The 13,002-nt window shown below is 43.9% G+C and overlaps 1 protein-coding gene across 1 annotated transcript in view; it reads right to left on the reverse strand.

Annotated features, from left to right (window-relative positions):
• rundc3b (RUN domain containing 3b) overlaps nt 1–13,002 on the reverse strand; it is a 49,110-nt gene that overhangs the window by 19,437 nt on the left and 16,671 nt on the right. The window contains exons 3-8 of the mRNA XM_061260128.1: nt 9,667–9,800; nt 8,274–8,359; nt 7,605–7,694; nt 3,819–3,899; nt 3,284–3,452; nt 194–351 (exon numbers count right to left, since the gene is read on the reverse strand). Coding sequence (XP_061116112.1) covers nt 194–351; nt 3,284–3,452; nt 3,819–3,899; nt 7,605–7,694; nt 8,274–8,359; nt 9,667–9,800 — 718 coding nt within the window. The remainder of the gene's footprint in view (nt 1–193; nt 352–3,283; nt 3,453–3,818; nt 3,900–7,604; nt 7,695–8,273; nt 8,360–9,666; nt 9,801–13,002) is intronic.

The raw sequence follows: 13,002 nt of genomic DNA on the forward strand, positions 1-13,002 counted from the left end.
GTGCAGCTGTCAGCAAAATAACTGTAATGTAATTAATCAATGTATTTGTAAATTAGTTCATGATTATACACGGCATTCATTAATGGAGGTAATGGAGAATACGGAGTGGCTGAGGCTTGTTGTATAATGCAGATAGCAGGGGTCTGTGTGGGGTGGGGTCAGGTGGTCAGTGGGTGAGGCAGGCCCGACTCACAGCTGGTCCTGCAGCTCCAGGACGATGTACTCCAGCTGGTCTTTCTCCAGCTTGTGGCTGACGTCTGTGTCTGAAAGCCGCTGTACGAGAGCCTTGTTCTGGGAAACGGACTCGGCCAGCTGAGCCTCCCGTAGACGTACCAGCTCCTCCAGGTAACCCTGAAAAACAAACACACACAGCGTCAGCCTGGGATTTACCTGTGACACACAAGCTCACACGCATACACTCACACACACGCTCACACGCATACACACTCACACAAACACATACACACACCTCCTTCCATCCACATAGTATGTGCTGGCAATATACCAAAATAAAAATGTTGTATGGAAAAATAATTTAAATTGTGTAAAATGGTTTACAAAGACCTATACAACTGAAACACCCGGAAAAAGGGCTGATATACACAATCCTTCAGAACACATAGCTTCCAAGTGCTCGAGTTCACTACAGTGTCTATGATAGCATATGCATTCACACATGATTTTCAGGGTTGAGCTGAACTTTACTGCAGGGTGGATAAACAAGAGAAGTAGGTACACTGAGTACTAGATCATTAATGAGTTAATATGCAATGATTCATCATTATAAGTTTAAACCAGAGCTGGACATTTGATACACCTTTAATTTTATTTGTTATTTTAGATTAGTAGGTGTATTGTTTATTGTTTTATTATTACCCTATATAAATAAAGGTTAATAACAAATAATACACCTGCTAATCATTAAAATTTCTGACAATTGAAAGGGCTGCTAGCTTTATCCCTAACGAACATCACTGTGATAATGTGATTCAGTCCAAGGAATGCCACATATAAATGTTGGGAGGGCATGCATGTGTGTGGGAGATTTGAGAATATGCAATAAAATGTCTTCTTACAAAAGTATGAATTCACTGGAAAACATGACCACCATATCAGCATGCAAAAAGCATACACAGCAGTCAAAGCACGGATTTGTGAGCAAATGGAACTTGGGATTTGGATAAGCAGTGGCATTCATGTCGAGATTTAGAGAAAGTCAATCCAATTATAGCTGAAAGCTGTATTGCAAGATGCACAGCACTGAGGAAAGCACACCCGTGAAATAGACTTTCACAAGGGCCATGAAATATCCTAGGTCACTTACAGCAAACATAAAAATTAAGATTCAAAGCAATGCAAGAGTGACGTTTAATATAATAAGCAATTAAAGCACTAGTTGCTTTAGAGAACATTAAAGTTTATTAAGCATCTAGGAGGAAGGCTGCCATGTGGGACACCCAGTTGAGGCACTTGTGCTTAATGCCTTTGCGTGTCCTGAAGCCTTGACTGTACCCAGGGTGTCGACTGCAGACAACAGTCTCACGGGGTGACATAATCGGCCATAGTGTTGGCCTGGGAAGGATGGTGTCTGTCAACATGCTAACTGCTGCCTCATCGAAGCAGAAGCACAGTCTTCTGATGGGACGGCTGCGGTAGCTTGGTTTGTACAGTAAAAGAAGCGGCTGACTTTTCTCGTATCGGAGAATGTCACAGTGATGGGAATGAATAGCCGTTGAGTCGCCTTCATTCATATTCAGCGTATTCAGTTCTGAAGGTTTCATCCACTGTCCTTTTCTCGCACAACTCAAGAACACAATAGAATGTAGTGTTCATGTACTTCTGCAGAGAGCCAGTTGAGAATAAAAGCTACTTTACTGCGGTCAGCCAACAGAAAGAAACATGATTTGACTTTGATGTTTGGCAACTTGCCTCTTTGCTGGGTATTCTGAGAATTTAAATTATTTTCACAGGCTAAGGTGTAGGAAGTAAATACATACTCACACATTTCAAGGATTTAAAAACGATATTAGACACAACTGCAGGGAGCAGACTCCAGGTATCCTGGCGTTTTTGTAAAGTGCAAAAAAAATAATAAAGTAGAAAATATTAGCTTGTTAAAGTAAATTTTTTTGCTTGACAAATTATTTTACCCCATTGGCAAATCTTGAAATGAGTAAAACTTTCACCTTTTTTTTGTAATATTGAGCAAAAACATAATGATTTTTATTATAAATATAAGCCTAAAATGTTTGTTAAGATTGACTTATTTCTGGGTTTTCGCAAACTGCTGCTAAATGCTTGAAGAGACCTGGCCCTGTGCCACTCGTTGTCAATGAATAACCCACAGAAATGACAAATGGCCGCACTTCTTCTCTGCAAGCCACTGGTGCTTTATCAGGCCAGCCCTGTCTCCCCTCCTTCCTGCCACCCTGCCAACCCGCTGCGGTAAAAATGGTTTAGGCTGATGTGAAAAATGAGATGGACATAAATTAAAGGGGCAGGGAAGCAATGGTGGTCGCCTGTAATGACGTTGGCCGTCAAAACGAGGCCGCTAACCAGACCCTGGGGGAGGCCCAGCTCAAGATTGCGGTTGCTCCCCTTTCCTGTGTCACTAGCATGTGGCTTCTCAGAATGAGACAGAACGGTCAGTAGGGTCTGAGCACAGGGAAAATGTCTGTCTGAAATCAGTTGAAATCTGAAAGCTGAAGTCAGACTGTGAGAAAACAAGCAAACACAAATGTACAGTCTCAATAAGATTCCTTCTAGTTATACTGTTGGTCAATGATATGGCAGTGGTCTTTTTCAACAGGATAATGTGCCCTGCAAAATTGTTCAGGAATGGTTTGAGGAACATGGCAAAGAGTTCAAGGTGTTGCCCAGACCTCAATCCGATCGAGCATCTGTGGGAAGTGCTGGAACAACTAGTCCGGGCCACAGCGGCTCCACCTTAAAGGACTTAAAAGATCTGCTGCTAAAGTCTTGGTGCCAGATACCACATGACACCTTCAGAGGTCTTGAGAGTCCATGCCATGATGGATCAGAGCTGATTTGGCGGCATGGGGAAGACCAACATCATATTGGTTATAATGTTTTGGCTCATCAATATATATTGGAAAGAGTCCAAAGATATTAAATCAATTTAGCTGGAGATTGGGGGGGGGAATCACATGGTGCCAGGACCTGACTTTGACACAACCTGCTGTGGATGAATAATTATTGGTGCCAATGAACAGCAGCGATTCCACGTCCTGTGCGAGACGGTGGTTGATTTTCTCAGTCATACCTTTTGCTCCAGGACCATCCTGTACTTCTGCTCCACTCTCTTGCACTTGTTGAACCAGCTGCTCTGGTCCATAAAGATGGCGGGGCCTGTATTCTCCGGGGTACTGCTCTCGCTCCCACTGCTACCCAGAGTCCTCATCTCCTCCTCATCGCTGCTGATGCTGTCAGAGCTAGGGAGTGTCAACAAGTAGGACAAGTCATAAACAAGCTAGACAAACATCCTGCAGGGCAGCCTGTAGACTAGTGGGTAAGGTATATGACTGGGACCCAGAAGGTTGGTGGTTCAAGCCCCAGTGTAGCCACAATGTTTTCTACACAGCTGTTGGGCCCTTAAGCAAAGCCTTAGCCCCGCAAAGCTCCAGGGAGTATTGCCTACTGTAAGTTAATCAACTGTAAATTGCTTCGGATAAAAGCATCAGCTCAATAACAAATGATATTATAATTAAACTATGAACTATCAGTTGTGGCAGCAGTAGCAGTAAAGCAATGGCTGCCTGAGTAATCCAGGTTTTTATTACCTGCAGGTGCACACTCACCTCTGTGTGAACTTCAAATAGGGGGTGTAGTCAATGACAGCAGGACAACTACCATCGAGGCCCTCCCCCTTCAAGCAGAAACTGAAATGGCAGAGAAATTAGAGGATTCTGTAAAATCACACAAACCCAGAGAGTGCAGCTGAAAACAGCTCAAACTAGGATGTGAAACAGCTGGTAGCAGGTTGACCAGTTCAGAACAGCTCCCAGCTCAACATGGTTTAGCTGGTTGAGTAGTTCTGACCAGCTGCCAGCTTGACATGGTTTGACCAGCTCAAGCTATGTTTTGAAACAATTGGTAGCTGATTGACCAGCTACCAGCTCAGACAAGCTGCCAGCACTAGCTGGTTGACCAGCTCATATCCAACTAGGCCAGCTTTATGAATAGCTTGGCTATGCTGGTTGACCAGCTCATACTCAGCTAGACCAGCTTATGGCCAGATCAATTTTCCAGCTGGCCAAGCTGGCATAGCTGGATTTTACAGCAGGGTTCAAAGGAATGTTCAGTGTGTCCAAGCTGCCACAAGCCTTGTAGATGCCGTAGCGGGGGGCTGCCTGGCACAGACAGATCCCTGGAATGTGTTAGGCAAATTGCCAGCGTTGTGACAAAACCTTGTGATCCAATTATGAGCCACTCTGAGTTCCTCATGCACCTCTCATGCCCTCCTCACTGCACCGAATCCTATAACAATAATCCTCACAAAATTAGACATGCATCGCTGCTCAAAGTGTTTTTTCGCTGTCGGGGTAAGAATGCTTTAACTTTGTAATGCGAGCAAATGCACTCATCACCAGTCCACTCCCTGACCCAACCCTTTTGCATTTCCGGGTTAGCAGTTCCCTGTTCTTTTTGTGGAAAGCGCAGCACCCCTCAAAGATTCACTGCATACAGTCATAATCGTTTCAAAGCAGGTGAATCTCCACAGGCTTGTTAATTCACTACAGGCTAGATTGCAAAGGCTTGCACAAGCCAAAGCTTTGTAGTGTAGACCAGAGCTTTAGGCCGCACACTGATAAGATCACACCAGAACGCTTTAAAATCCACGCCACACTTTTTTATCGATGTTACGCAGGTGACATCAAAGAGAGGGAGCCAGCGAAGTGAGTTGTCTGTTAGTGGCGCTAGCAACAAAGCTTAACGGCCAGAGAAGGGGAAGGGGGGTGCGTGAGGTTGCCTGAGGTGACAGTCAGATTTTGCACCTTCTGACGTCCCCGAGGGAAGCCAGTGACACCGTCCTCCTGGCTCTCCAGTGCGCGAGGGTGCCGCCAATTATCTCAGGAGAGTCACAGCTGTGTCTCAACCCGCCGGCTCTCATGGAGCAAAAGGTCACCGCCAGAACAGCGGTGCGTTAACGGGGGGCACTGGAGTGCAGGCTCTGCTGGCCGGGGGTCCGGGGGTGTGGAGTAGATGGGTAGGCACCACAAGCTGCACTTGAGTGCTATGACAGCAATCTAAAGGAGGCGTGCTAGAGATATTCACCCTGCTGGAAGAAAAGAGCTCAAGCTAAACTTTGAAACAGCTGGTAGCTGGTTGACCAGTTCAGACCAGCTCAGACCAGCTCCATACTCAATGTGGTTTGACCAGCTCAAGGTATGTCTCCAGGGCGACATTTGTTCTACATGCCGGTGTGATGCGGATTTAAATAATTTAAGGAGCACACAAGGCCTATGCTGACTTGTTAATCTAATTTTACTGCATCGTGTTTATTGCTGTAGGATGTCCTCTGAAAATAATCAAAATCAGCATACCACGATTGCGTTCCAGGAACAGGGTTATCATTGTTATTATTATAGTTATTAGTGGTATAATTATAATTAGATTTCACATTTTTACCACTACGAATTTGGCAGAGAGCCCCACAAGGATAATGCTGCATGATTAATAATACATTTCAGAGGAACAACAAAAACAACAATCGTGTGTAAATAACAGAGCATAGCCAGAATTTGCAGGGATCAAGCGGAAAAGCATTTCCAGCAAAGATAACAGTTAAAAATGTCCTCCCATGGGGGAATGTGTTTATGGGGTGAAACCGTGTATCTGCCCCTGTGTTGTGGTCAGGCCACAGACACAGAGGCAGATTGAAATGCTTTCTACCGATGGTGATTTATATCTGAGCTTGGAACTCACAAAAGCAGGATTACAGTTATCTTGTGAAACCCCGAACAGCTCTTTTAACTTCAATCCATGTTCCAGATTTGGGGGGCCCCATGTTTTACTTATGCACTCATCTAGCTATCCTGCTTCATGAAAGAGGGCCCAGGCCCTCTGTCCATGGAATCTACTGTATGCCTTCCATAGCACATTGTCAGTGTTAAGTTACAATGACTTCACAAGCCTTATTATAACCTGCACAGAAAAGTTAGTCCCAATCAAAAAAGAACAGGCTCAATGACAGCACTACTCAACTCCACACCCTGCGTCTGCAGGCGTTTGCTTCAACCGTGCACTACACCGCCTGATTTCACTAATTAGCTTATTATCTGAACGAAGCAGGTACAATAATGAGTGAAATCAGGTGGTGTAGCGCACGGTAGGAGCAAATACTTGCAGACACTGTTGCCCGCAGGAGGTGGAGTTCAGTAGAGCGGCTCTATGACATACACAACTCTAAAAAACATAAAAGAATGAGGAAAAGTCTCTGGGTTCTGAACGACCAGACCGATAAACATTTACATTTTAGTCATTTGGCAGACGCTTTTAATCCAAAGCGACTTACAAGTGCATAGGTTCTACCACAAGTCAAAGCATCACATCCAGAACAAGAAAAATACACCTGGACTGCTGTTCTAAACATATAGTCGTCATTATAAGTGCAATTTTTTTTTTTTTTTTTTTTTTTTTTTTTGGGGGGGGGGGTTAGACAGGGATAGGGGTATCAGAAGGGGGGGGCGGGGTAAATCAGGAGGGGGGACTAAGGTAGAGTTTGAAGAGGTGTGTTTTGAGTCTGCGTCGAAATAGGGGGAGGGATTCTGCTGTCCTGACAGTGGTAGGCAAGTCATTCCACCACTGCGGAACCAGAACGGAAAACAGGCGTGAACGTGCAGCTCGACAGCCAGGTGCCCGTAGAGAGGGAACCGTAAGGCGACCAGAGCTGGCAGACCGGAGTGGTCTAGCTGGGGAGTAGGGAGTGATCAGGGATTGTATGTAATGTGGGGCAGTCCCCTTAGCAGCCTGAAATGCCAACACTAGGGCCTTGAATCGGATGCGTGCGGCAATAGGAAGCCAGTGGAGGCCAATGAGAAGCGGGCAGCACTCGCACATTTTCACAAGAACACTTTTTTTTCTACAGTAGCCTATATATGAGGGTGCTGCAACAGCCCTTCTGTTGTCAAAGAAACACACAGGAATCACAAAGCCAGTCTCTTCCCAAAAGTGTGAATTGCCCACAGGTGTGGACCCCATACGGACTGACAATCAGGTTTCTCATTTTCAACAAACCTTCAGAAATTGATGTAATCAGACTGATTTACCACATGTGAGCAGATATTTCCCAAATGTATGCATACATTCCAAGAAGAAAATAAATAAATAAATATAAAGATAATAAATCTTGCTGTAAAATCCAGCTGTGTCAGCTTGACCAGCTTGAAAATTGAGGTCTAGGTAGGTATGAGCTGTTCAGCATAGCCAAGCTGGTCACAAGCTGGTCTAGTACCAGGCAGCCTTGCTGAAGAGGAGGCTGACATTAAGTACAGTGAGGAGGCTGGTGTAGATTTATGCACGGCCTCCACAAGGAGAGACAGGCGCAGCCACATTCTCCGAGAGGCCGACAGGGCGAGGGCTACCTGAAGTCGATGGCATTGAGACCAATGAGCATGTCTGCGAGCAGTCCTGCTTCCTCCCCCAGCATGATGGCCCCGTCTTCGTAGCAACGCCTGTCCCACACAGAACAAGGTCCCTGCTCAGAACGGGGAGCCCGAAAAAACTCGAAACAATTCAGGTAGTTTTTTTCTGTCCTTTTCATTCGTTCTTGAAAACAACAATCTATTCCATGCTCGCTTGAATCGTGACTACTCAAACCAATATAGATTTTTACAACAGAATATCAACTTAGAAGACGACATTTAATTAAAAATTTGAGTGCACAAAGCAGAGGTGGAAAATACAGTCTGTAGCTCTTTTAAGTAGACATTTCATAAACAGACTGACTGCGCAAACAGATGGAGGAGCATAACGTAATGCCTCCACACAAAAATGAATTACTTAATATTTAACTGGCGGCCCTTGGCATGAAATGAATACAGCAAAACTAGAAATTCACCCTTTCAAAGTATAGTAGCCGTAGGCAGCACAATCCGCAACATATGAAAATGGAAATGGTAACAGACGTGGGGCATCAACATGATTCCAGCGACATGACATACGTAGGTGGAAATGATGAAATGAGCTCCTAGGAAGAGCCTCACAACATCTGAGAAATGCAGACATTAAGGGAAACAGAGAAGAGAAGTGACCTGGTTGTTTTGAAGTCCCGCTGTGCCGATGATATATACTCAGAGAGCCTCTTCTCCATTAGAGCTACCCTGACCCACGCTCGGCCCTGTGAGCAAGGAAATGGATGTCTCCAACGCGAAGAAAACTATACGCTGTGGGCCAGTGATCAATTGCACACTTTAAGGCAGGCAAACTCATTGAGGGCACTCAGTAGCCAAGGTTTAATAATCGCTTATTCGCTCAAATATTAATATCAGCACATACTGTAAAAAGACGGGCAAAATATGTTTTATATGAGACATTTCAATGGATACATTTCCATCAGATCTAAAAAATGTGAAACAGCTTTTTATTTTTTCCTGTTTATGCCTGTCAAATAGCTGTATTAAACAGAACAAAAGGCATTCAGTACATATCTTTGACATGCCGACTAATGAACATATTTCACTCTTAATTTTCTGAATGCCAGGTATGTATTACTATATCATGAATGCAGTGGGAATAATTATAACAGCCTCAACTATCAATTCTAAACCACATAACCTCCCCCAATCCTTCGCTCCCTTTTTTCTGTTCCCAAGGAGTCCATTTCGACCAATTATAACTCCTATTATTGATCATGCTCTCTCAGCCAGAGAGATAATTCAGATTAAATGAATACCTACCCACTGCATTATAATATGGGCTGCTGGCTCATGTAATCTATATTTGTGCCTTGCATGTACCTAGTAGTACAGCAGACACATGGAAGAGGGGTTGAATTTTGTTCCCTGCCTCTCACTGACAGTAACTAAATTAAGCCCTTTGTTCTGCTTTAATGTGTCTGACAAATCACCAAAACTACAAACTCAGTATTGCCAATGATGAAAATAATTATAATGTTGTTGAAATTAGTACTTCTGCTGATAGCATGACCATTGTCATAATCATTGTCATTTATCATTACCCTCATCCTTATATGCACCATAACAAAATCATGATTATTATTATTGAGTGTCCCACCCCTTGGGAACCCAGGGATCATCAAATCACAATCCTCCAGGTCCAAAAACTGCTGGTTTTCCACCCTCCCTTAACCTGGGAGTCAGGTGTGAAGACAGTCCGGCTAAGCAGCTGCACTAATTGTTCAGCTAATTACCTGGGAGACAACAAAACAAGGCCCGGATTTGGATTTGATGACCCAGCGCTACTCAACTCCATAACCTGTTGGCCGGAGTGTCTGCAGGTATTTGCTCCTACCGTGCGTTACACCACCTGATTTCACAAATTATTTCACCTGCTCGGTTCAGATAATGAGCTAACTTATGAAATCAGTTGGTGTAGCATACGGATGGAGCCAATTCCTGCAGACACTGCGGCCAGCAGGACGTGGAGCTAAGTAGCGCTGCCTAACGCAGCCCAGTCCCTTCTCACCTTGGCCCGAGACATGCGGACGTTCTCCATGTTTTCGATGCTGCTGATGCAGCTGTGAGGCACCTTGCTGCAGGCCATGCGGATGTAGTCCCAGAAGCTCCGAGGGCTCTCATAGCCGAACCAGGTGACCTGCCCTGCAGGGCAGAGTGAAGGAGAACTGTTATCACCTCAGCACCCAGGTCCAGTCCTTGCGCCAATGCTGAACTTCCATTCCAACCTGGTGGCTTTTTGGCCATGCGGTGGTGGGTTTGCCATCCAAAGAAGGATCCTTGTTTCAACCTATGGTGAAATATGGTGGTAGAACTCTAATGTTTTGGGGTTGGTTTCATACCTAGGTGTCCTGCGGCTCTTGTTAAGGTCAAAGGAATCATGAACTCAAAGGAAGCAAGTACCAGGACATTTTGGCCAAAATCCTGTCACATCCAGTGAGCTAAAGATTGGCTCAGTCCACATGACATCATCCTAAGCATACCTCAAAGTAAATCAAGAAATGGTTAACTGACTGCAAAATTACTATCCGCAATGGGCGTAATATAAATTGGTCTTGTGCATCATCTGCTGACACCTGAATTATACACTGAATGCACACTGAAGTACTGTATATACATTGAATGCACTGGGACCTGCATTTCAACAAGCCATTCAGAAGAAAACATAAAACACAGATTGAGCGAGTGTGCAATCATACCAGCAGTGGGAATAAATTAAAGTTATGGGAGACAGTTGGAGCTTTGTATCACAGAACACCGAAAGGTATCTTTCATTTCCGGGGAAAGAAACCTTATCACAAAGTCAGCTCCTGAGTGATTGTTCCATTTATCTCAAAATGCAAAAGCCTTTCACATAGCCATAATACTGTCCTGAGACAAACACGCATAATCAAGCATAGAAATATAACTATTCTTCTGTATAAGGCCTTAATATTCTTTTGGTGTCTGGTCACAACGCACTGGCAACACTTGAATTGGGTGTTCATACATGTAGCGCATTTATACACTGCTGCCTGAAAATATGGGAACAATAAGTAGGGTGGTCAGAATTTAAATAAAATCTGAATTCAATCATTTATGAGGATAACCTGAATAACCAACAAACAACTGAATAACCAACATACAATAGACAAAAAAGAACCAACCCACAATAAACAAATGTTTATGTAGCAGAAACTCAAAAATCCATATGAAGAAATGAATCTTTGGATTGGCTCTGTGGGATTATTTTCAAAGACCTCTGCATCCAGGTCATCAGTTCTAAATTCATCCAGGTTCAATAAGGAAGGAACACTGCATACAGCACATGCACTAACGATCTTAATCTGACCCACCAGGGAGCAGGAGAGATTCTAATGCTCTCGCCACCCATTTTCAGGCAGAGTAGAGCTGTAAAAGAAACCTGTCGCTGTAATGGATTGGTAGTGAGTCAGAGAGGCTCGCATACATCATTCAGCTGGGATAAAATCCTCTCAATAGAGTGGGCGCTGCAGCAGGGCAGGTTGGAACCATCAGACACCTGGGAAAAACATGACGTGCCTGCATCCACCACTGTTTTCAACAAGAGTTTACCTAATATTAAAGGTAAAAGGGGTAAAAAGATAAACATTAAGTTACAATGTTCACACAATGATACAAATTTTACTTGAAATAAAAGGTTTTTCAGGATTTTGTGAAGGATTAATTTCTGTTAATTTCTGTTAATTTCCCTGAACATTTCAGATTTTTTGAATTTCCGATTTTTAGATTTGGCGGCCCAAAACATGCTTCTTAGTCACTGATATTCCTGGATTAACAGCTGGATCTGAATAGAGGACCAGCATCAGAGATAGCAAGGTCAAGACTTTTCAGTACTGTATGTTGTTTCCCAAAGAACAGTAGTTAGCCCAATGGTTTGAGTGAAATATTGATTAAAAAGTAACAGTTTTAAGAAGGAACAACCTGGTTTCATAGTAGTAAAGCTGTCTTTAAATTGTTTCCTGAAAGAGGGTCTTATGTATTTTTGCCAGTATTGCATTAGAAAAAGTAAAATCTACAAAATGTTGAGTAGGTCCCCCTCATGCCACCAACACAGCTCTGTCCCATTGAGGCATGGACTCCAGAAGACCTCTGAAGGTGCCTTGTGGTATCTGGCACCAAGACATTAGCAACAGATCCTTTAAGTAAATTGCAAGGTGGGGCCTCCACAGGTCGGACTTGTTGATCCAGCACCTCCCACAGATGTTCAATCGAATTGAGATCTGGGGAACTTGGAGGCCAAGTCAACACCTTTAAATCTTTGTCAAGTTCCTCAAACCATTCCTGAACTATTTTTGCAGTGTGGCAGGACACATTATCCTGCTGGAAGAGGCCACTGCCATCAGGGAATACTGCTGGCATGAAGGGGTGTACTTGGTCCACAACAATGTTTAGTCAAGTGGCACGTGTCAAAGTAACATCCACATGAATGCCAGGACCCAGGGTTTCCCAGCAGAACATTGCCCAGAGCATCCCCTGGCTTGCCTTCTTCCCATAGTGCATCCTGGTGCCGTCTCTTCCCCAGGTAAACTGCACACAAGCACTCAGCCATCCACATGATGTAAAAGAAAACATGATTCATCAGGCCAGGCCACTTTCTTCCATTGCTCCATGGTCCAGTTCTGATGCTCACATGCCCATTGTAGGCGCTTTCGGTGGTGGACAGGGGTGAGCATGGGCACTCTGACCATTTTTTAGATGCTCTGACTCAGTCGTCTAGCCATAACAATTTGGCTCTTGTCAAAGTCGCTCAGATCCTTACGCTTGCCCATTTCCAGCTTCCAGCACATCAACTTCAAGAACTGACTGTTCACTTACTGCCTAATATATCCCATCCCTTGACAGGTGCCAGATAGTGAGAGGAGTTTTTAGTGCTTAAAATGCACTTCAGATGTTTGTCTATGTCAGGTGGAACAGCCCTCAGATGACCAGAACATTCTTTGGGGCATGTTGTGTGTTGCATAACATTGCCAAAAGTCATATATGACTCAGACCCAAATGAGGACACATTACAGGACCATATGTCCAATTAATGAACCAAAATACTGATAGAAGAGCTGCTTGGCCTACAGCATAGCCTGGTAAGCAGCCAGAATGTTCTATTTGATCAAAACAGCCTAAAGCGTTGTCCAGAGAATATTGCATTTATTAAGACATTTTAAATCACCTTACTGCATTGCACTGTTTTTCACTGTGCATGATATTTTTTTTACATGTCAATAAGATTAAACAGGATTTGTTTTTACCCTTTTCTACTTTCTTCACATTTTTAATTACAGTGACCAGATTTCCACACTCCCCAGTGATTTCACCTGTTATGTAATAACAT

The sequence above is a fragment of the Conger conger genome, chromosome 1 (assembly GCF_963514075.1).
Source record: "Conger conger chromosome 1, fConCon1.1, whole genome shotgun sequence".
Lineage (NCBI taxonomy): Eukaryota > Metazoa > Chordata > Actinopteri > Anguilliformes > Congridae > Conger > Conger conger.